Raw genomic sequence first — 25,826 nt, 5'->3', positions numbered from 1 at the left:
CTAGTCTGATTCACACTCAGCCAAGGAGACCTCGTCAGATTCCATGGGTTTCTTTCTGCTCTGCAATTTTTCACCACCGCCTCTCTCTTTCTCCTTGATTATATTTGAAATCTTTTTCACAAAGGAGTTTAAATACTGAAGAGAGTTAGTATTTGCAGCTCTTTGTCTGACATATTTTTATATGAATAACTTTCAGTTAAAATGCAATCACTCCATCATCAGCTTTAAAGGACCGGTGCAGTTTTGGGTAGTGTTTCAGAACAGGGAGACTGGTAAAAACAAACAGAAGGGCATTGTGTGGTCATCAGTGTGGATAAAAGGGGTGATGAAGGAAAGGCTGGAGACTCATTTCAAACTTTTAAATTTTGCTTATGGTGGGTCCTATTTGTTTTCAACTGGGTGGGGATAAATAAAAATTGTGCACTTCCATTTCCTGGATATTGTAAGTAGTGCTGCAATGACCATTGGGGTGCACATATCTTTTCGAATTATGGTTTTCTCTGAATATATGCCCTTGAGTGGGATTGCTGGGTCATATGTTGCTATACTTTTAGTTTTTTAAGGAACCTCTATACTGTTCTCCGAGGGCTTCTCAGGTGGCTCAGTAGTAAAGAACCTGCCCTACAATGCAGAAGACACAGGAGACACGGATTTGATCTCTGGGTAGGGAAGATACCCTGGAGAAGGAAATGGCAACCCACTCCAGTATTCTTACCTGGAAAATCCTATGGACAGAGGAGCTTGGCAGGCTATAGTCCAGGGGGTCGCAGAGAGTCGGACATGACTGAGCACACACAGGCGTGTGTGCACACATACACACACACACACACATACACTCACACACACACTCACGCGCATACTGTTCTCCATAGTGGCTATATCAGGTTCAATTCCCACCAACAGTGTAGGAAGGTTTCCTTTTCTCCACACCCTCTCCAGCATTTATTGTATGCAGATTTTTTGATAATTTTTGACCATTCTGATTGATATAAAGTGATACCTCATTGTCATTTTGATTTGCATTTCTCTAATAATGTGTATTATTGAGCATCTTTTCAGGTGCCTACTGGCCTGTATATCTTCTTTGGAGGAATGTCTATTTAGATCTTCCCCCCACTTTTTGATTGGGTTATTTGTTTCTTTTTTATATCAAGCTATATAAGCTGTTTATATATTTTGGAGATTAATCCTTTGTCAGTTGCTTTAATAATTTTTTGCAAATATTTTCTCCCATTCTGAGGGCACGGAAGCAACTTAAATGTCCATCAACAGAGAAATGGATAAAGAAGAGGTGGTACTTAGGTACAGTGGCATATTGCTCCATCATAAGAGAGAACAAAATAATGAATGAAATAATAAAAATGAAATAATGCCGTTTGTGGCATCATGGATGGACCTAGAGGCTGTCACACTGAGTAAAGTAAGTCAGACAGAGAAAGACAAATATCATATGATATCACTTATATGAGGATTCTGAAAAAATAGGACAAGTGAACTTATCTACAAATCCGAAATAGACTGAAAGATGTAGAAAACAAACTTCTGGTTACCAGGAGGTAAGAGGGGGAGTGATAAATTAGAAAATTGGGATCAGATCAGGTCAGTTCAGTCGCTCAGTCCTGTCTGACTCTTTGCGACCCCATGAATCGCAGCACGCCAGGCCTCCCTGTCTATCACCAACTCCCGGAGTTCAATCAGACTCACGTCCATCGAGTCAGTGATGCCATCCAGCCATCTCATCCTCTGTTGTCCCCTTCTCCTCCTGCCCCCAATCCCTCCCAGCATCAGAGTCTTTTCCAATGAGTCAACTCTTTGCATGAGGTGGCCAAAGTACTGGAGTTTCAGCTTTAGCATCATTCCTTCCAAAGAAATCCCAGGGCTGATTTCCTTCAGAATGGACTGGTTGGATCTCCTTGCAGTCCAACGGACTCTCAAGAGTCTTCTCCAACACCACAGTTCAAAAGCATCAATTCTTCGGCGCTCAGCCTTCTTCATAGTCCAACTCTCACATCCATACATGACCACAGGAAAAACCATAGCCTTCACTAGACGGACCGACATATACATAATACTATATATAAAATAAATAACTAATAAGGACCTACTGTAGAGCACAGGGAACTCTATCTACTCAATACTTTGTAATGGCGCATATGGAAAAAGAATTTTAAAAAGAGCGGATATATGCATGTATATGACTGATTCACTTGGCTGCACCTGAAATTAACACAACATTGTAAATCAACTATACTCCAATAAAATTTTTCTAAAAATTTTAAAAATTGTGCACTTGATATTTATGTTCTGCAGCTGAAAATCCAGAATCTGTCTTGTTTGATTTATAAAAACTTACTATTTTTTAAAAATGTGTGTTTGACTTTATACAAAGCGGCATTTTCCTCTGACGATTCATTAATGAGGGTTACATTATCGTCTTAAAAAAGGAAGTCAGATGGAATGTTTAATAATTTACGAGTGAACGGAGGGAACATTTGCCTGGTTTGCACAGCTGAGGACGTAATTAGAGGTTCCTAGAGAGAGAGAATAGGGTGAGGGTGTGCAGAAATCACAACCATTAAAAAGCAACTTTTCCCCAAATTGCTCACAAATGTGAGGGATTAGTCAATATACTTGGGGCTCTCTAAAACTTTTTAGCAGCCAATAATTTCTTCATGATTGAGGAACTGCAAAGGAAAAGCTTATTTCCTTTCTTAATGCCATTTTGTTAGACAGTTTTAATGAAGTAGCAAATTTGTCATGCGACAGGAAAAGCTCACGGACAACATATTAGAGTTTGCAATCCCAGTCAACGTATCTAGTTACTTCGTTTTTAGGTGACTACCCTTTGCTTATTAGATAAATGACTAAGGCAAATACCTTTGCAGACACTTGCATGCTGTTTTCCTGCATGTTCATAATGGCTTCAGAGATCTTGACGTCTATTGGGTCCATGACCGACTCAATGTTGAATGGTCCTTCCAGTCGCTCTGCCACCAAGAGCATGGCATCTGTTAAAATATAGGAACATGATTGATTTGAGAACTGGGAACTCCAGCTTCTAACCTGTATTGCAACACTTCCCACATGACTGGCTGAAAAATGATCACTCATTCAAATTTGGTATTTGCTTTTATATAGTTCAAAATGGAATGGATGACTCAGTCTTAAAAGAGTATTTTATTTCACTTGAAGGTTTAAAACTATTTTACAAGTATAGAACCTGGCCCCAAAATGAGAAAGTAAGTTCAAATTAAAAGAGTTGAATATACCTAGCTCTTTCAAGTGAAGTTTAAAAAAAATTAGATCAGGTTCAAAAGTGGAGTTAATCTCTTTTCTTCTGGAGTATGGAGAACATGGAGACTATTGAAGTGTAAATTTGAGAGTCTGGAGGATGTTCAAATGTCAAGACTCAAGCATAACTAGGTGGAGGAAGCATTGCTAGATTTTCCAAGAACAGACTTGTCCCTACTTGGTGGTGTCACTCTATCTAGCATGCCCTGTTTTTAACACCTTGTTACACTTTAGGAATAGAGAAACTTCTCTTCCTTGGTTTTTCTCCAGTCAAGAATATTGGAGTGGGTAGCCATTCCCTTCTCTGGGGGATATTCCCAACCCAGGGATTGAACCTGGGTTTCCTGCATTGCAGGCTGATTCTTTACTGTCTGAACCACCAGGGAAGTCTCTGGTTTTTCATATTCAAGGCTTATTACTGTGTCTATCACATTGTAAGCTTTCAAAAATGTCTATGAAATGATACTGAACTGAAGTACAGCTTGGGAAGATTTAGTTTTCTGGAGAAGATCGTCACAATGATAAGGAGATGAGAGTTATAAAATAGGGGTGAGTTGCTCTGGGTTCCCAACCTGCCACTAACACCCGGATGACTGTGGGAGAAATCTCTAGCTCACTGGGCCAAAGATTAGTGAAGTGCATAAAGGGACCTCGGATGAGGACTCTCCCAGTGTCTATAATGAGTGGCACTGTAATAATAATAAGTGATAAGGAGGACCATTCCTTTGCCACTGCAAATTGGCCCAGGTTGGTAACCAGCATAGTTTGCTAACTTGTCTCCATCAGGACTGTGGAATAGAATTTTCTGTATGATGAAAATGTGGCTACTGAAACTTGAAATGTGGCAAATGTGACTGAATAATTAAATGGTGAATAAATTATTTTCCCTTTAACTAATTTAAATATAATTAACACTGTCCATTTGAGACCAGCAGCTACAATGAAAGACAGAACAGCCTAGACTTTTAACATGTTGCCTCAAAATTTGTCAGGGTTTTCAATTGGTAAAGCACTTGGAAACCAATCTTAAAATGTTGCCCCTTTCAAATGAATACATGTTTATCATCAGACACTTAGAAAATATAGAAAAGAAACATGAAGGAGAGAAATACACCCACAATCCCACTTCCCAGAATAACACTATAAACACTTTGGTATATGCCCTATGTTGTTTTTTTCCCCCTCTGTGCATGAATATTTTAAGCATGCAACTGAAAATATACTGTGCGGATATTGTATAATCTGCTTTCTAAATGTAACATATTATTAATGTAACATACTGTTTATAGTAGCTGCTTCATAGCATTGGTGTGAAGAAAACAAATTTTATTTTTATTACATATCCTACCATGCTCCACCAAAGGCCAACATCAAACATTTTTCAGGGTTATAAGTAGGTATGAATTAGGCAAGTGAAAAGCCTTTTAAGATAGATGAATTTTTGTAAGAAAGGACTGTCTGGGAAGCAGAGTCACGTCTTTAAAGGGCACCAGGGTTTGTGAAAAACATCAGCTTTGACAGTATCAACAGGCTGTCTCGGCCAGACCTCACACCTGGGTCCTTGATCTCCTTGCTATGGAATGATGGAGACTAGAAGCATCCAGAGCCACACTAGAAAATCAGGAGGTCCTGCTTCCATCCTCACCCCCAGTGCTTGGTCCATATTACTCTCATGGACAATGACATGGGAAACTGAAGTGTGAACAAAGACTCATTATAAACTCTAATAACAAATTTGCTGATTTTCCCCCCCTTATCACAGACCTATTTGTGAATGTCACATCAGAACCTTACAACAAAGTGGTCATTTCTCTGGATCTTCATGACCTAATAGTCTGGCAACTAATGCTCTTGAACTGTGGTGCTGGACAAGATCCTTGAGAGTCCCTTGGACTGCAAGGAGATCCAACCAGTCCATCCTAAAGGAAGTCAACCCTGAATATTCATTGGAAGGACGGATGCTGAAGCTGAAGTTCCAATACTTTGACCACCTGATGCGAAGAACTGATTCATTTGAAAAAACCCTGATGCTGGGAAGGATTGAAAAGGAGATGGATCGACAGAGGATAAGATGGTTGGATGGCATTTCTGACTCAATGGACATGAGTTTGAGCAAACTCAGGGAGACAGTGAAGGATGGGGAAGCCTGGCGTGCTGCAGTCCACGGGGTTGCAAAGAGTCAGACATGATGGAGCAATGGAACAACAATGGACAGAGGATGCACACTGTTTGGTTGTAGTATTTGGATATTAAAGATGTTTTGGTGGATTTTCCTAGTGATCCAGTGGTTAAGACCCCTTGCTTTCACTGCCGAGGGCATTGGTTCCATCCTTGGTTGGGAAACTAAGGCCCTGCTAGCTGTAGGGCAAGTCCTCCCCCCACCAAAAAAAGATGTCTTCTCCTTTAGTTTTTGTCTGTTTATTTACTTATTTGGCTGCCCTGGTCTTAGTTGTGGCACAGGGATCTTTGATCTTCATTGTGGCATGCAGGATCTTTCAGTTGCATCCTGTGGGAACTTTATTTGCAGCATATAAACCCAGGTCTTCTGCATTGGGAGAGTGAAGTCTAAGTCCCTGGAACACCAAGAAAGTCCTTTCTTTAAGGCTTTGAAAGTTGCCCTGAAAGTTGCTCTGTTTCTTTTATGTTTTTATATCTATTTTGTGTATTTATAAAAATAATCCCCTGTATTGTTAGACTCTTCAAGAGGCTTTTTGATGAAGATTAATTATGACAGATGAGCAAGTTTCTCTAGACAGGAAAGTGATAGTCTCTCAGTCATGTATGACTCTTTGCAACCCATGGACTGTAGTCTGTCAGGCTCTTCTGTCCATGGAACTCTCCAGGTAAGAGTATTAGAGTTGGTAGCCGTTCCCTTCTTCAGGGGATCTTCCTGACCCAGGGATGGAATCTGGGTCTCCTGCTTTGCAGGCAGATTCTTTACCATTTGGGCCACCAGGGAAGCCCATGATTCTCTAGACAGGTGTCTCCTGCTATTAAAATAGAAGGACAAGGAATCCTTATAAAGGAAAAAGAATTGGCCCTAGGGAGTCATCCACTGTATGCAGTTAAAGGAAGTGATAACTATGGGATCCTTAATTGTATGTTTTAGAGAAGTATTTGAATAAATCATTACACAAAGAGTACTGGCCTATCATGGAATATTTATCCAACAGGAATGGGTTGAGTTGAGACAGTAATAACATTAGCTATATCGGATGTCTTAGTCAGTTGTGTTCTGGGTAGAAAGGACGAGCTTTGCATTGGATCATAAGGAATCAGTATATTGTCTCAATTTGCAATGACGGGGTCTAAAATATCTCTGAGAAGTTTCTCTTGTTTAAATTCAACCAGTCCCTCTTTACCTGACATTCCCTTTAATAGGTAAGGCACAAAGCCATTCGATTCATATCATAAAGTCAAGGAGTTTCTCTTTGGTGATTTCAATCTTTAGTTCCGTGTTCCTCTGTCACCACAGAGCTCAGCTTTTTGCTTCCTGGATCTGCAAACTCAGCTCCTCTTTTTTGACCCCATTTGCCTCCTTGACCTTGGAAATAGGCCATCCTACTGATGATCCCGTTTATTAAACATGTTACCAAATGGCCATATTCATTCTGATTGCTTGGCCTTGAAGTTCCATTTTTCATCTTGATTCATCTGCTTTTTACACAAATTAATTTAAGGTGATACATTTTTGCTGTAAATAAATATATATTTATTGATTTCTAAAAATTTATTTATTATTGAAGTATAGCTGATTCACTATGTTACTTTTGGTATACAGCAAAGTGATTCACTTATACATACATATGCATGCACTGTTTTCATATTCTTTTCCTTCATGGTTTATTACTGGCTATTGACTATAGTTTCTTGTGCTATATAGTAAGATCATGTTGTTTATTTTATATAGTAGCTTATTTTCCTTTTAATTTAGATCACTGGTCATAATATGCTACTTTAAGCTATCTGGTTTAGGCTATTACTAATTTTTAAAAAATTCATTAAAAAATCACTTTACAAAGGAAAATTAGATTCTCCTTTGAAGACTCAATGATTGACTCAAAACCTCAGAACCATTATTAAGAGTAGAAATGTGCATGGAGTTAACCATACTGTAGTGCTCCCTGAAACATTTGTTAAGAGGGTGGATTTCATGTTATGTGGTTTCTTTTTTTTAACCACACACACACAAAGAATGGTGGCTCAGATGGTAAAGAATCGGCCTGCAGTGCAGGAGACCTGAGTTTGATCCTTGGGTTGGGAAGATCCCCTGGAGGAGGGCATGGCAACCCACTCCAGTATTCTTGTCTGGAGAATCCCCATGGACAGAGGAGCCTGGCGGGCTACAGTTCATAGGGGTGCAAAGAGTCAGACACAGCTGAGCGACTATGCACAGCACATTGTGTTGATCAACTACAGAAGTTCTTATTAACTGAATTATCTGTTGATAAATCGTTAACTAGTATAATATATACCAATATACTGAAACACTGTGTTGCTTTCATAAAGAAATGCATGCATTCTTCCAAATCTTGGAAAAGCACAGATAAAATTGTGTGGGAATATTTGGATAAAATAACATGTGTGCACTGATTATAGTCACACCCAGGTTTTTGGTCAGAATGAGAGCAAGGCTAGCAGAGGAAAGTAAGTACTGGTTTTCTGGACTTAAAATTCTCTATTACAAAGTTGTTTGTGAAAACAGGTTGGTTGACAGAGGGCCAGATAAACAGGAGGATAAAGGGGCAACAGAGGATGAGCTGGTCGGATGGCATCAGTGGCTCAATAGACATGACTTTGAGCAAGCCCTGGGAGACAGTGAAGGACAGGAAAGCCTGGCATGTTGCAGTTCATGGGATCACAAAGAGTTGGACACGACTTTGCGACCATACAACACAGCAACAACAGACAACCATAAACAGAAAAAATATATATGTCTCCTTACAATATAATCACCCCTGCCCCCAACAAAATCCCCTTTTCCATTGTTCTAAATATATATGACGGGATTCCCCAGGGTCACAAAAAGAAAAGCAGCTTTTCAGAAAATTCCTCTAATATTTTGTGCTTCCATGTAAAGGTTATGCTCACAGCAGCTGCCTTTAGGAGTCTAGTTTAGACACACTGCAAGGTGAGAAAGTAGCAGTGAAGGGCAGCCTGAGTCCTCAGCGCTGGGACTTGGAACCAGCGTGCAAGCGGATGGTGGCTCTTCCTCGTGCTGCAGAGCCCAGATGGTGAGAGGATCTGCGTGGTACCTCCGTGGCCCACTGAGCAGCCAAGCACATCCCCGCTTGACTGGTGTGCCTCCCACCTGCTGGGCAAGTCTGTCAGCAGTCAAGCTCCCCAAGTGTCAGGAGAATCTTTTCTCTCCTTTGGGGCCAGGGAAACCATGCCTCTCTCTCCTCCCAAAGCAAAGAAAACACACAAGACTTTTATGACACCAAGGCAGTAGTTGGTAAGTTTCTCTGAAACCAATTAAGTCAGAACATGGTCATAACTTCCTCCAGAGGCTGCCATCCTATGCTATCTTAATTATCTCCGTGCCATTTATATTTTGAAATATTCGGAACATTATTTTTAACTATGCTCTTGGAGCTGTTATCTATTGCCAATTAAACTAGGCCAGTTTGAGTATGTCAGCTAATGACCAGCTGGTCCTTTCTGTGCATAGCTTCCGTGTTGTCCATTTTGTTTCTCTTTAAACAAAAGACTATTGTCTTGCTCAAGCAGTATACATAACTTTTGTTTCTAATGTTATTTAGACGAAGTCGGAGAAGGCAATGGCATCCCACTCCAGTACTCTTGCCTGGAAAATCCCATGGATGGAGGAGCCTGGTAGGCTGCAGTCCATGGGGTCGCTAAGAGTCGGATGCGACTGAGCGACTTCCCTTTCACTTTTCACTTTCATGCATTGGAGAAGGAAATGGCAACCCCCTGCAGTGTTCTTGCCTGGAGAGTCCCAGGGATGGGGGCGCCTGGTGGGCTGCCGTCTCTGGGGTTGCACAGAGTTGGACACGACTGAAGTGACTTAGCAGCAGCAGCAGAAGTAACTGGGGGCTTCCCTGGGGGCTTAGTGGTAAAGAATCAGCCTGCCATGCAGGAAACTCAGGTTTGCTCCCTGGGTCAGCAAGATCCCCTGGAGGAGGAAATGGCAATCCACTCCTGTATTCTTGCCTGAGAAATCCCATGGACAGAGGAGCCTGGCGGGTCACAAAAGAGCTGGACACAACTTAGCGAGTAAACAACAACAGAAGTAGCTGGTATCTTAGCATAAGGTTTTGATGCAGAGAGAGATATGATGACCCTTTTAGCACAAGAGGCGTGTGTAGCAGCTCAGCAAGAATGTGCCCACGCAAAGGGTGCGGGCAAAGCTGCACCTCTGGGTCAAGGCATTCCACTCACGTCAGCATGGACTTTCTGGTTAGGAGTGAGGAAACCCAACTCTGGTTAGATGGAGTCAGGTGATTCAGTTTCCATTTAGGTTCATCCATTGAAAGTCTGAGAGATAACATGTGTCACTTAATTCACAGAGTCCCATTTTCTTCATCTATGAAGTAGAGATTATGACAACCTCTACCTATAGTGTGCATGAGGAATCAAATGAGATAGTGCCTGGAAAGATGTTAGCACAAGGCCTGGCGCACAACAAAGGTTAGCAGCTATATGGCACTATCTCTGGGCAGTAGAAGCAGAAAGGAGAGGACCACCTGGCAAGATATTTTGGTGGATGTATTGACAGCAAGTGATGTGAGGAGCTGGGTCGTAAAATATACATGAATGCCTTTAAGATGTATAACTGGTACTTTTTTGTATGTTAAATTAATATTTTCATAGTAGCTGCTTTTTGATGGATGAGTTCATTATACCAAGAGATACAAAACTTCAGTGTTTTCTTACATGGTGCTCCTTTGCCAATTAAGGATCACTATAAATTCTGACTCACTTTCCATCGAGGGGTGTGTGTGTGTGTATGCAGCTCAGTCCTGTGTCCAACTCTTTGTGACCCTATAGACTGTAGCCCACCAGGTTCCTCCGTCTATAGGATTTTCTAGGCAAGAATACCTGGAGTGGGTTGCCATTTCCTGCTCCAGGAGATCTTCCCAACTCAGGGATTGAACTCATGTCTCTTGTGTCTCCTGCATTGGAGACGGGTTCTTTATCACTGGCGCAACCTGGGATGTAGAGGTGGGGTTTGTATCTCGTCCCCCTGAATCAGGGTGGGCTCTGTCACTGCAGTGACTACTACAGCATGCAGTGCAAGGGACACTTGATTTCCGGAGCAGGAAATGATCAGACTGCAGCTTCCACTTTCTGTCTTGTGAGACTCTATCTGAGGTCCCCATGTTGGTCTGGCCACATGTAGGCGCTCCAGGGGATAGTCCCTACTGGGCCCAGGTTACTAGCCATGCTTGCTGTTATAGACAAAATACTTGAGTCCTCCCAATAATTCATATGTTGACACCTAATCCCCTAGGTGATGGCATTTAGGGGCGGGGCCTTTGGGAGGTGATTAGGTCGAGAGGCCTGAGCCTTCATGAGTGGGATTAGTGTCCTTATTAAAGGACCCACATGGCTCCCCTGTCCTTCCCACCACGTGAGGACACAGTGAGGGTGGCAGCCTGTGGACCAGGAGCAGGCTTCACCTGACACAATCCACCAGTGTCTTGACCCTGAACTTTTCAGCACTCAGAACTGTGTGAGAGAGATGCTTTCTGTTTCAGCCACTCAATCTTTGATATTTTTGTTAGAGCAGCTCCAGTGGACTAAGACTCCTGCCAGGGTGCCAGGCATGTGAGTGAGGCCAACTCGACCAGTCTATCTACCAGCTGATTACCACCTAGTGACCCCATGTGGGGCAGAAGAATGAGCTAGCTGAGGCTTCCCAAATTCCTGATTCACTGTTCTGTAGTTTATAATAATACCATTGTTGTTTTAAGTTGCTAAATTTAGGGATAATTTATTTTGTAGCAACGGAATATTGGAGTAGCCCAATTACAATATTTACAAAATACTTGGGGATGTTTTTCCTATAATTTATTTGACAGGATTCAAATTATTCAGATCTCTAGTCAATAAATATCTGACAAACAACATTAATGATGTAACCCCTGTTTCCAACCACTAAAGTGAAAGTGTTAGTGGCTCAGTCGTGTCAGACTGTTTGCGATCCCATGGACTGTAGCCCACCAGGCTCCTCTGTCCATGGGATTCTCCAGCCAAGAATACTGGAGTGGGTAGCCATTCATTTCTCCAGGGGATCTTCCGGACCCAGGGAACATACAAAAAGAACTGTCCTAAGCCTGCACTGCGTTTCAATACAGTGTTGCTGCTGCTACTGCTAAGTCACTTCAGTCGTGTCCGACTCTGTGCGACCCCAGAGATGGCAGCCCACCAGGCTTCCCCATCCCTGGGATTCTCCAGGCAAGAACATTGGAGTGTGTTGCCATTTCCTTCTTCAATGCATGAAAGTGAAAAGTGAAAGTGAAGTCGCTCAGTCATGTCCGACTCTATCGACCCCATGGACTGCAGCCTACCAGGCTCCTCCGTCCATGGGATTTTCCAGCCAAGAATACTGGAGTGGGGGTGCCATTGCCTTCTCCAGGGGATCTTCCAGACCCAGGGAACATACAAAAAGAACCGTTCTAAGCCTGCACTTGTTGTTTCAATACAGTGTATTGTTTCAATACAGTGTTACTGTACGTCAAATGCAGGGTTGGCTAGTCTCAGAATCAGCTGTTTCCCCTGGGATGTAAGTAGGAGCTAGCAAGACAGAGAGCAGGTTTGGAAGAAGGTAAAGATGTAGATTTTTCTCTAAGTACTTGACGTTATGAAGAGCAAGTCTCTGACACAAGGAACCAGCCATTATCTCTCATCTCTGGATGGCATTGGATTAAAACCATCTTGCTGCAGGGACTCCCGAAGGCTTTGTGCCTCTGGGATAGAAATATTAAGTAGGATTTCATATGATTAGACACATCTTTTAAATTTATCTTTTGATAAAAGGAGATGTAAAATCAGAAATAACTTTGTTGAATACTACTGATTATAACCTGGAGGAAAGTGATTTTCAAAATGTTTTAGGGGAGGCAAGAAGAGAAAGACTTTCTTTTAAAATGAGATGTTATTAGTCTTTGTGTAAATAACAACAGAGTAGAAATAATTTTGAAAGTTCAATTGTGAAGGGGTGGGGAAACAGATGTGTGTGTGCATGCTGGCATGTGTGTGTATGTGCACACGCTCGCATGCATGCTTAGCCATGTCCAACTTTTTGTGACCCCCATGGAGTGCAGCCCACCAGGCTCCTCCATCCATGGAATTCTCCAGGTAAGAATACTACAGTGGGCTGCCATTCCCTTCTCCAGGGGGATCTTCCCAACTCAGGGATTGAACCTGGGTCTTTTGCATTGGCAGGAGGATTCTTTACCATCTGAGCCACTAGGGAAGCCTAGGGAAATGGATAGACATGGTCAAAAGGTACAAACTTCCAGTTATAGGAATAAGTCCTGAGAATGTGGTGTACAGCATGGTGAATATACTTAATGGAATTGTATTGAATGCCTGAAAGTTGCTAAGAGAGTGAATTTTAAAAGTTCTCACCACATATGAACATACACACAAAGGGTAACTATGCGAGGTGATGAATGTGTTAGCTAATTTCATTCTGATAATCATTTTGCAAAATACCCATGTATTACACCATTGTGCTATATGCCTTAAACTTACACAATGTTATGTATCAATTATATCTTGATAAAGCTGGAAAAAAAATGAAAGTTCAGTTGAAGTAAGCTTAACCTAATAAATGGAGAAGGCAATGGCACTCCACTCCAGTACTCTTGCCTGGAAAATCCCGTGGACGGAGGAGCCTGGTGGGCTGCAGTCCATGGGGTCGCTAAGAGTCGGACACGACTGAGCGACTTCACTTTCACTTTTCACTTTCATGCATTGGAGAAGGAAATGGCAACCCGCTCCAGTATTCTTGCCTGGAGAATCCCAGGGACGGGGGAGCCTGGTGGGCTGCCGTCTATGGGGTCGCACAGAGTCGGACACGACTGAAGTGACTTAGCAGCAGTAGCAGCAGCAGCAACCTAATAAATATCTGTTATGTGCCAAGTCACTATGGCACTACGAATTGCTGGTCCCAGGGGGTGGGGCACAGAAACAGTGCATGATTGCCAGCTTTGTGGTGTTTAGAATCTTTTTGAACTGACAAAGATAAAATACATTAACATTAAAAATATATTTTTCTTTCTTTGGGGAAAGTTTGAATGTAAATAATAACACGTCCTTTCAAAGTTCTCATTAAATCTTTAAAATTTGTCCTAATAATCTACTCTTGGAAAATGAAATCTATAAGCACAATCTACTTTCTTGCTTTATCAGAAGTCCATAGGGCCCTATTTTGCTTTTCTTTAGAAGCAGTGCTTACTCTTATATCTGCAGTAACATTGTTTAAACTTAACTAAGATACTTTTTCCCACTGAGAAGCAGACAAAAGAATTTTTTTTTTTAAATCAAGCTATTTTAAAAGCACCCTGGGGAATTCCTTCATTGGCACTCAGTTACTCATCAGTAGTAGTAATAATAATAACAATAATAAAAACCTGTTTCAGTGTCTATGTATCAGCTCTTTTATGACCCAGTCATGACAGGGAAGTGTTATAAGGCTCTGCTTTACTCTGTGGCTTGCTGGGGACGGGTACACTGAGTTATAGAGACTTTGTATGTGTGTTGGTTGCTCAGCTGTGTCAGACTCTTTGCGATCTCGTGGACTACAGCCCACCAGCCTCCTCTGTCCGTGAGATTTTCCAGGCAAGAATACTGGAGTGGATTGCCATTCCCTTCTCCAAGAGATCTTCCAACCCAGGGATCGAACCCAGGTCTCCTGCATTGCAGGTAGACTCTTTACTGTCTCAGCCACCAGGGAAGCCCTTGCTTTCACTCAAATCAATTAATTAAAATTCTTGTGAGATCTTGGACAGGAATGAGTTTCAGGAGAACCCAGCTAGGGGAACTGATGGATACACCACAGCAGCAGGCAGACAGGATCTGAATAACCAGGAAACAGTGCAGCCTTGAGAGTAGAAACTTGGAACTTCCCTAGTCAGAAAGTCCACACCACATTTCAGGGTTTCTTTTGTTTTTCCTTATTAAAGACAGTTTTAATTTTAAAAATGTATGGCTCTATAGGGATATAACTGATATAAACCAAAATTCACCTAGTAAAGTGCGCAATTGAATTCATTTTAACAAATGTCTGCCTCCATGAAACCACCAAAAGGAGAGTTAAAATTTTTTTTTTCGCTCTTGATGTTTAAGGCAAGTCTGTGGTTAAGACATTTCCGTTTGTAGAATTTTGATTCGTAAGAACCACCAAACAATGAAAATATGTATCTCTCTCTGGACTATATTCTTATTTTTCTCACTAATCACTCTCCCACTCTGGTCTTGCTGCTCTGTAATCTCTTCCCTGACATTGCCAGCAGAACTGTCTTTTAAAAATGCAAATCTGATGAGGTCACTGCCTCGCTCTAAAGGTTGCCACTGCCTTCAGGATAAAGTCTGAACCTCTTAACCCGGCATAAGAAAGGCCCTTCATAAGCTGGTCTCTGCCCCCTTGGCAGCCCTGCCTATGACCACCCCTGATGCCCCCAACCCTCTCCCTACACAAGGACTCCCCCACTTTGAGCGCCATCAGAATCTTTCAAGGACATTGAAGTTGTCACCGAGGTCCCACACGGACCCAATCCAACCTGAAATCGATGACACACAGTTGTTCTAAATACAGCCTGTTCTCATTTTACCTACTCAAGAACTTCCGAGGGTTCAGGTTTAAAAAGAGGCTCCTAATCAGATTCCACCTCTCCCTTCTCATTCATTTCTTACTACTCAACATGTCCTGTGGTTTCCTGCTATTACAAATAATGCCACAGTGAATATCCTTGTACATAATTCATTTAGCAAATATATCTATTGGATAAAGTCTTACAAGGCTGGGTCAAAGACATGGGCATTTAAAATGTTGATGGTTAGTCCTGAAGCTTGGCCTATAAAGGCTGTACCTGTTTACATTTCCAAGAGAAATACATGACCGTGTCTGATTCTTTAAGGCTCCAACTTTTAGGTGGACTTAAGATCAAATGCTGGGATCTTTGCCAATCTGATAGGGTAAGAGACTGCATCCCAGTGTGGTTTTAACTTGAATTTCCCTCATGGTAAGTAAGGTTGAACATCCTTTAATGTGTTTAAAAGCCACTTCAATTGGTTTTTTTCCTTCATATTCTCTGTTCACTTATTTTTCTACTGGGTTATTAATTTTTTCATATTGATATAAAGGAATTTCTTTAAAAAAAATAAAGGTACCAGTCCTTGGGTGATATGAGTTATCATTTCCTCCAGTTGCTGTTTATCTTTTGACTTTGTTCATGGTGGGATTTAAAAAAAATGTATTTATTTATTTTAATTGGAGGATAATTACTTTACAAAATTGTGATGGTTTTTGCCATACATCAGTATGAATCGACCATAGGTATACATGTGTCCCCTCCATCCTGAACACCCTTTCCATCTCCCTCCTCCTGGGGAGGTGGGGACAACCTGTCTCAGGTTGTCACAGAGCTTTGGCTTTGGGTGCCCTGCTTCATACACCAAACTTTCACTGGTTATCTATTTTACATATGGTAAAGTATATGTTTCAGTGCTATTCTCTCAAATCATCCCACCCTCTCCTTCTCCCACTGAGTCCAGAAGTCTGTTCTTTACATCTGTTTTGCTATGCAGAAATTTTAAAATTTTTATAGTCAATTTTACAAATCATTTATTTACATTTTTTGATCTTGCAGTCTATTTATACAGGCTTTCCAAGTTCACCTTTATGACCTCATCTATGACCACACATATTATCACTCATTAGCTTCCTTTTGTTCCTGGAATACAGGCCAGACCCCCTCCTTCCTCAGGGCCTTTGTTCTTACTGTCCATTCCTTCTTCCTTGAATACTCTCCCTCTATATATCTACATATCAGTCTCTATATTTTCTTCAGGTCTCTACTTAAATGACATTTCTCAGAAAATTGTCTATAACTACGCTACAATCTCCTAGTCACTCTAATCTGACTGCTTTATTCTTCATAGCACTTAATATTTGCTGAATTATCTTATATATATTTGCTCTTGTTCCCTTCCCTCCCCACCACCCCACACTGTTTTGTAATCCTCAAGAAGGCAGAGACTTTCTTTTTGTTAATTTTTGTAGTCTCATCCCTTAGAACAATACTAGTATCCTAAGAGTTGTTAAATGAATTACTGGAATAAATTTTTAAAATCTTCATTTCCCCCTCCCCCCTATAATTTGATATAAACTAACTGGCTCCCTTCCCCCTGTCCTAAAACTACTCTCCCTCTCCTCCCCTGCAGCATACACCATCAAAAACACCCGCAAAACTTTATTAGTGCTGGCCTACAAGATAAATAGGCCCTTGATGGCTTTTGATGTGTTATAAGGTGGATGAAGAGTTTCTATGGGAATTTAGAATCTTATTGTACTTTTTTTATTAGGTAGAAATAACTTTTTAGATCTTTTCTCCTGAAATTGAAAAGTATGGCTGATTTTCTTCTGTCAGTGGTCATTTCTAGGTTAATCTAAAAAAAAAAAGTTGACATTTTTGGTTTTTCCAAACAAGATAATTCTTGCTGATTCTCAAGACTCTACGTTTGCCATTAACTTTCAAAGCAATCTCTGTGATGAATGTCATTTCTGATTCTTTCCTGTAATTTTCCCACATTCACTAAACATCAAATTGATGATCATCCTTTTCCTGTCTTACCAACCCTGTGTGGTATCTAGGCACTTCAAAAAATACCTTTAAAAAAGATCAGACCACATCAGGGGTGAGATCTAGCTAAAGAAATCATAATACCACAGAGTGAGGTAAATAATAGAAAATGGAAGTGAACCAATGAAATGCCATTTAAAACAGTGAACACATATCTGATTGAAAAATAAAACAGGGACAGCCGCCTAGAATAATTCAAGAAACTGAAGAGTTAAAGCCAAATAAAAGAGAATTTGATGAAAATAACTGTTTACTTTGAAACCAAATCCAGGAAGAGGAGTAGAGAACAAATATACAAACTAATTTAATTCTGAAACCAGTGCAAACAAAGAGACTTATTTGGCTTCCACATTGTCAAGGAAATGCAAATTGTAGGGGGTGAAATAATTCACCTGTAGTCCTAGCACAGTACAGAAATTAGAACCTACAGGAGTCATTTCCAGACATTGGTTTCTTTTTAGTAGAATGATGCATTGCATTTCATAAAAATATATATTCACGTAAGTATCATCTCACTGCTATAACTTTGAGATGTTTAGATACATCACAAGCCAGAAAGACTGGGCCTTATAAATCATGAATCTGATGGACATTAAAGTGTATACTACCAACCATAACCCTTTATTTAAACTTTTATTGCCAATTCTTCATATGAATAATTTTTTATGTCATTTGTAGCTAGGGATATTAAATAATTCACATTCACCAATCAGTCTTTGCTTTGATGATGAATCAGAGGATTTAAGGGGGTAAGGAGTTCTTCGAGATCTTTCTGAGAGAAGTGCATCTTTAAATCCCTAAAGTATTATACAGGGTTTTGGTATTGAGATGGTTGACTTGGGCCAACAAATGGGCTTTTTAGGAAACAAGAGCCAAAGAAGAAAAGCAAATCATTTGATGTAAACAGTAGCCTTTGAACACAAGATCATTGTCCTCTCTCACTCCATCCATCAAATGAAACATCTAAATTGCTCAGATAGTATCAATATGTTTTATTGATATTTTATTTACTTATTGATATTTTATTTATTTATTAAATTCCAAATGCTTCAGCACTTTTAAAGAGACTATTAAAAGAGAAAACCTGAGATGATAAAGATAAAGCATTCTGGTCCTAAGTTCTTCTCATTCTTTATTTGCTGCAACTACACTCCTCTCTAAACCTCCCTTAGTTAATTAGTTTTAGTGGCTCAGTGGTATTCGTTTCTTTGCAATCCCATGGACTGTAGCCTGCCAGCCTCCGCTATCCTTGGAATTCTCCAGGCAAGAATACTGGAGTGGGTTACCATTCCCTTTTCCAGGGGATCCTCCCAACCCATAGATCGAACTCAGGTCTCCTGCATTTCAGGCAGATTCTTTACCATCTGAGCCACCAAGGAAGCCTAAGCCTCCCTTAGAGACCCTATTCTTTCAAAGTGGGGCATCACTATCCAGCTTGTCCTTGACAAGTTTCTAAAAGCATGCCCATTGCTCCTTACCCTTTATTAACTTGAACATCCCACTTGAGTTACTTTGAATCCCTCACCAGTTTGGATGGTCTTCTTGGTCTCCCTGAGAAGCAGTGTGGAGGTGATGCATGGTCATGGCTGTGTGTCACCTGTGCAAGCCTAGGACCCACAGTCGCAGCCTCTATAAGGCAACTTACTTAACTTCTGTGATCCTTGGTGTCTTCTGTTATTACAGGGGCTCTTCCTACATCACTGTGTGGATTAGATGCAATACTAGTCACATAGCACAGGAAATGCTTACTATATATTAGGATTATTCTATCTTTATGGAGATGTGGGTTCCTTTTACTTTCCAACAAAGTTAATACTAAAGATGTGAATTCTTCACTGATGAAGTTGTAAACTTTTGCTGAAAGAGGACAATATTTGAAAAGATACATACAGTCCTATTTACAATAGCCGGAGCATGGAAGCAGCCTGAATGTCTACTGACAGAGGAATGGATAAAGAAGATGTGGTACATATGTATAATGGAATACTACTCAGCCATGAAAAAGAATGAAATAATGCCATTTGCAGCCACATGGATGAAGCTGGAGATTATCATACTATATGAAGTAAGTCAGAGAAAGACAAATATCATAGGCTATTGTTTACACTTGGAATCTAAAAAAAAATTATAAAGACGAACATACTTACAAAACAAATAGACTCACAGACATAGAAAACAAACTTATGGTTACCAAAGGAGAAAGGGTTGGGGAGGGATAAATTAGGAGTTTGGGATTAACAGATAGACACTACTATATATAAAATACATAAACAATAAGCTCCTACTATAGAACACAGGGAACTGTATTTAATATTTTGTAATAAGCTATAATGGAAAAGATTAAAGGCACAAGGAGAAGAGGAGGCAGAGAATGACATGGTTGGATGGCATCACCAACTCAATGAACATGAACCTGGGCAAGCTCTGGGAGACAGTGAGGAATGGAAGGCCTGGTGTGCTGCAGTCCATGGCATTGTAGAGTCATACACGACTTAGCGACTATCAACAACATAATAGAAAAGAGTCTGGAAAGGGTATATACGTATAACTGAGTCACTCTGCTGTACACCCGAAACCAACACAACATTGTAAAGTATACTTCAGTAAAAAAGTAAAATTAAAAAAAGGAGGACAATATCCAGTCCAATCCTTTTATTTTACAGAGAAGGTCACCAAGTCCTCATAATATGAGGGGTCTAGGGATTTTGACGGGACACACACGGCAGGGCCGAGATCATTGCTCGGTTTTCTTTCAACCAGCCACCTTTCAACTCCACCATGCTGCCTCCTTCTTTATAACCAGCCCATCTGTCTTTAAGAAACAGGACCAGTTAAAACATTTCAGGTGTCAATGAACTAAAACACACTAAACTTTTTGCCAGTATATTGCGGTTAAAGCAATTCTCCTATTTCTCCCTCCTTTGGCCTAAAAGTTAATAAAGCAAATCACCCCAGGGACGATTTGTTCCTGTAGTACAAGGCCTCGCCACCTACACGGAATGAATCACAAACCTCTCCCAGAACCAATAAAAAATAAATAAATGAAAAGTCAGGTGTGTTGTCAGAATTCCCTGCTGGTTCTGCACAGGGTGATTAGTGGGCAATTCAGCAGGCAATGGGAGCCCTTTTCTCCGCCTTGTCTGTGTGCTTGGCATTATTAAAAAAATATATATTTTTTATTATTTTGTTGCTCAGTGCCAGGTGAACCGAAAGGAAAATGAAAAAAAGAGCAGTGTGTCCTGTATCAGGGGTCGCTGGACCCAAAGAAAAGAAAAGGTGGGTTGTTGAAAAAAAGAAGAAAAAGAAAAAACCCTCATTTTAGAAGGTGATGAGTTATCTCTTCTCTCTGATACATTGCATGAAACAGTAGGGGAACTTTTGTTTTTTCCTTTGTCTTTACATCTTGCTTACATTTATCTCCAAAATATAGTCCATGGTGAAAATGAAGATCATTTGCCAACTAAGGAGGAAGAGAATGAAAGAGGGAGGAAAAGGGAAGGAAGAACAGAGGGGAGAGAGACAGCGAGGGAGTGAGCACTTACACAGCCATTTCAGTGGCTGGGTCCAGGCTTGGTATTGTTCTAACAACATTCAGCACTAGAGATTCATTTGATTTTTCTGACCGACTACAGTGGGAAGTACTATCATCTTTCTCAATGGTTGTGGACCAAGACCCTAGAGATGGAAGAGCCTGCCCAGGGTCTCATGGCTTGTGAATAATTAAGACAGGTCCTATTCGAAGTAAGGTCAGAACCAACATCTGTACATTGCTTGAACTTGTCAATCTAGCCAAAGGTTCCTGCTTGAATCTCAGGCTGGTGGCCTAAGCACACGTGTGTACGGGTGTGTGAGGTTAACAGGAGGGAGGCGGGGGGATCACTGTGGGCTGCAGGGTATCAAAATTTCATTTCTCTGGCTTTGCTCCTTCACGAGGCTGCTTCAAACAAACTAGTGCCCTTGGGAACTTCAGACAGCGGCCTTCATCCTGCAAGCTTTATCACATTTCTCTTCCCAAGACTTCTGTTAGTGTTTAGGCTTTTCCAGAACTTACCATTAAAAGTCACCTCATTGATTATGAGAGTTCAGTGGTATATCCTGCACTCAGAACAGGTAAATGACTGGGGAAGGAATATTTGACAGCAGGCATAAAATTTAAGGTAACTTCATTGAGTTGGTTTTCAGAAAGCTGTAATTATTTTCTTGTTAGATTTCTTTTTATGCTGAAGAACACAGCAGCTGAATTGGAAGGAAAGATTTTAGGCAACAGTTACTTCTTTTTCTTTTTATTATAAATCTACTATTTATGTCCAACTTTCCCTGGAACCAGGATACGGACATCCAGTTGCTCATTGGAAGTTTCCTCTGAGTGTCTGTTTATGTGTGCTTGTTTTACAAAATTTGGAAAATACGGAGCAACAACAAAAAACTCAGAGAAAAACAATCATATACAATCTACCAAGACAGAGATCATCATGGATAATATTTTGTGACACTTCCTTGCAGGTGTTAATTCTAATATACCTAACATTAGGGTCACACTCTGTATGTGCTGTTTACCATTTGCCTTCAGTTCAATAGTATGTACTTACGTATTCTCTAATTCTTCTATGAAAACATCCTTTTGATTAGTTGTATGATATTTCATATCTTCATTGCACTCTTGTTTCTGTAACCATTCTTTTATAATTGGAGTTATAGGTTCTTACCAGATTTTTCATTGTTATAAAATAACTACAGTTTCTATCTTTGATTTGTCCCTATTTCTGATTATCAACTGAAGATAGATTTAAGTTGTCATTTACTTAAAAACCAAGTAAGAACCAAGTATAATGAGCATATTTATTTACTAATAATAAAGCACTTTAAACTTTAATAAGAGGAAATAGTCTCAATATAGAGACATTAATAAATGAAGGCAAGAGAATATAGCTCTGATTCTACATTTTAATAAACCTCCTATATTTAAAAAGAAGATATTTAAACAGACATTTATTTTTAATGTTAGATTTTTAGAGTTTTAAAAAAAATGTTTCTCATGCAATTAGAAAGGGTTTTAAATGCATAAATGGCTTCCCAGGTGGTATAAGTGGTAAAGAATCCACCTGTCAATGCAGGAGACGCAAGAAACGTGGGTTCAATCCCTGGGTCTGGAAGATTCCCTGGAGAAAGAAATGGCAACTCACTCCAGTATTACTTGCTTAGAAAATTCCATGGACAGAGGAGCCTGGCAGGCTATAGTTGATGGGGTTGCAAAGAATCGGACACAACTGAGCATTCACACGCTTTTAAATGCATGAGGAGACATAGTTCCTAGTACTGCCTTTGTCACAGCCTAAGTGTGTGACACGGATCTCCCTAGTGCCTTTGTGTGAAGTTAAACATTTGGGTTCTTAGATGACTCATGGTCATTCTATCTCCAAAACCATAAGGATCTATAGCTCTGACCAACTAGGAGGGCATGTGCTGAAGCTCCTGGGATCAACCAAGACAAGCACATGAGCAGTTGGCAGATAAACCAAAGAGAAAGTGGGCTGAGGCATCTGAGCGCGTAGTCAGACCCAAGCAGTGGGCACACACAAGTGTTCAGTAAGTGTCAGAGTGAAGGATGCAGGCGGCACAGATGAAGAAAGCAAGGGGGATGTGGACAATGTGGTAGGTCACGTGCGTTGGGAGGATGTGCTTTGGGGTGGACCTTCAGAAAGTGGCAAGAATGATGAAGTGTGTGCCAGTCACAAAAATACTTGGCTTTCAACTTCATCTCCATTCTCAAGGCTACCTCCTTTCAAAATAACATTAAAGAAAAGAAAAATGGGTGTAAAAAGATACGCTTTAAAGAACCAATAGGAATACATCAATGAGTCTTGGGAAACCATTCTCAGTCCCCAAATCCAAGCTTAAAGTGTGAGGCCAGGGAAGCAGGACTTTGAGACATGAGGACAGTGTTCTCAAGCTGTGCGGTTATTGTGTTAGATGATCAAGGACATTTTGAGCAGATGATAATCAAAGATCTAGGTATAGATACATAAAGGATCATCAGACAGCCATTCGCCCAGATCTGAAGGCAAATGTGTAGCTCCTTTGTAGAAGGACAAGTTAGAAGGACCACTTCCTTCCTACCCGCAGGGAAGCAATGCATGCAGCATCTCACTTAACCTTCCTGACTCTAAGAGGTGGGTGCTGTCTTTAGCACCATTTTAAAGAAAGTGAGTCAAGCTCAGTCAAGCTCAGCCAAGCTCCTCAAGAAGACAGGAGTTCCATATCAACAAGGAAGTTCGATGCTGACACAGATCTGTGAGTTCCAACTTCCAGGTTTCCTCTACCATCTCTACTTCAAAACATTAAAACAGATTTTAAACTATCCATGTTCATAAGGTGATGTGAAAGGCCCAGAACTGTTTGTAGAATTAATCAAAATTACAATATTGGTTACATTGTAATTACAATAAACGTCACAACATTTGAAAAGTGCTCCTGAGTGAGGTAAGTCTTTTTATCTTGGTCAAATAAAACATCCAATGTCAAAAGCCTTGATGTTTTCCTGGAAAATTTCTTCTTATTTTCTTTAAGTATCTATGTAAGGTTTTAAGATAAAGGGACAGAGAAAATGTTGACTTGCTTATGATATAAATAGAAAAAAAAACTAGAATGAGTATCTACTATTGTTATTTGATGATAAAGTCAACACTCCAAAAATGGGCTGACATTGCTTTCCCATTTGTATCCTTACCTGGGTCCAGCGACATGTGATGAGTAATTGCTGCTAATACACCTGAATTAACCTCCCAAAGGAGGTGAACTCTCAGGGGAGGATCAACTCACTCAAAGGTAATACACCACCTTTGAGTATGTAGAGATCAATACTACTACTTTTTTTGTTTTTAAAGAAAACGTGTATCTTGAAAACAGGCTAAGAAATTTTCGTAAGAAAGAAAACATATTTTGAGGCTACTAAAAGACCATTCACATGAATGGGACTAATTTTAAAGAAAAAACAAGGGGAAGTATTCTAGAAACCAAAGGGTGATATATCCATGCATGTTCAGTGTACTGCTTGCTATGCTTTTAAAAAATGTGGCTGTCTGGTAAATGCTGCATTAATAATAGTCAATAAATTTGCAAAAGTTATTTTATTCCAAAGTCTATGTAGCTCTGAATTCTGTACTTGGGACACATTTGCCTACCCCAAGAACCTCTTAGAACAGTCATTTAGAATATAGCAAGATGGAAGATATACCAGAAGATGCATCTCATGTCATTATTCTCCATTCTTCCTGATTATTGAGAAGTTTAGATCTAAGTTTGAAGTCACGATTTAACAACCCCACTGATCTCTCTACTGTTAGCTGTTTAACTTCATCTGTTTAATTTCTGTTTATTTCATATTTCTTCTCTACATATTCCCAGATGCCTTCAGGAAATGGGCCCATTTTGAATACATCACATAAATAAGCTGCAGTGGGTGAAGGCCTCCTCATTTCGAAAATGCCATGCAGCACAACAGCTGAAAGGAAGGTTCATTGAGTAATATTAGCTTGCGTTTCTACGGGAGTACTGTAAGTGCTTTTTCTCCATAGCACTTAACATAACAAAATTGCCTCACTCATCACGGCAAAGCAGTCACCTTTAGAGTGGTACACGAAGCTGTTTTCAGGATGGAGTAACATTTCAGATGGGATGAGAAATGAAGAAGAATTCTGTGTAGGGGGAATTTAAGCAGGCAGGATGAAATTACTTAGTTGGAATTGGGTCAGAATTCTAAGACAAACAGCTATACTGATAGTAGACTATTCTGAGAGAGGCTGCTGGATATTTTTGAATAAACCCTTTCTGGCTTTTTGCAGAAAGATATGCCTATTGCATGCCTCTGTATTGTATACATCAATCTCTTTTTCTTTGCATATATTTATTATGTAGAATTCATAATTATATTTTAAAAAATGTATCCAGATAATGTACATTTGTTTCTCAAAATTCACATGAGACTGTGCAGTTATCAACCTCATTCCATGCACATCCAAGTTAACCTTTGTAATGATTCCCATATTAATAAACCATATCCAGCGTTCAAAAGTTAATGCTTTCTACACTGTATCACAAAATATTTTCTGAACTACCAATCTCTTCCCCAATTCCCCTAAATTATCCACTCTATTCCCCTCCACACACACTGCTAGGCCACAAAAGACTGGGTCTTGCTTTACATTTTTTTCTTTATTGAGAAGAAATTATTAATTTATTTTTAAAGGTTAAATAATGATAGTGTCCTACTATAGAAAATGTAGAAAAATTGAAAAAATATAATTTAAAAATATAATGTTTATAATAGCACTCAGAATAAAAAATGGATGGGTTGGTCATCCTATATATATGGGATCTAAAAAAATGATAAAAATATGAAATTACTTAAAAAATAGAAAGAGACTTACAGACTTGGAAAATGAACTTATGGTTGCCAGGGAGAAGGGATATTTAGGGAGTTTGGAGCTGACATGCACACAATACTGTATTTAAAATGGATAACCAACAAAGACCTACTGTACAGCACAGGGAACTCTGCTCAATGGTATGTGGCAGGCTGGATGGGGAGTTTGGGGGAGAATGGATACATGTACATGTATGGCTGAGTCCCTTCTCTGTTCACCTGAAATGACCACAGCACCGTTAATCGACTGTACTCCAGTACAAAATAAAAAGCTTAAA

General features: G+C 40.1%; 1 protein-coding gene across 2 annotated transcripts in view; it reads right to left on the bottom strand.

Moving 5' to 3' along the window:
- Nucleotides 1-25,826, bottom strand: part of GPC6 (glypican 6) — a 1,234,631-nt gene that overhangs the window by 118,319 nt on the left and 1,090,486 nt on the right. For both annotated transcript variants that reach the window (XM_061435212.1, XM_061435213.1), the window contains exon 5: nucleotides 2,878-3,008. In XM_061435212.1, coding sequence (XP_061291196.1) covers nucleotides 2,878-3,008 — 131 coding nt within the window. The remainder of the gene's footprint in view (nucleotides 1-2,877; nucleotides 3,009-25,826) is intronic.

This window comes from Bos javanicus, chromosome 12 (genome assembly GCF_032452875.1).
Source record: "Bos javanicus breed banteng chromosome 12, ARS-OSU_banteng_1.0, whole genome shotgun sequence".
Lineage (NCBI taxonomy): Eukaryota > Metazoa > Chordata > Mammalia > Artiodactyla > Bovidae > Bos > Bos javanicus.
The sequence above is the reverse complement of the archived record's forward strand: the minus strand, read 5'-3'. Positions and strand labels throughout refer to the sequence as shown.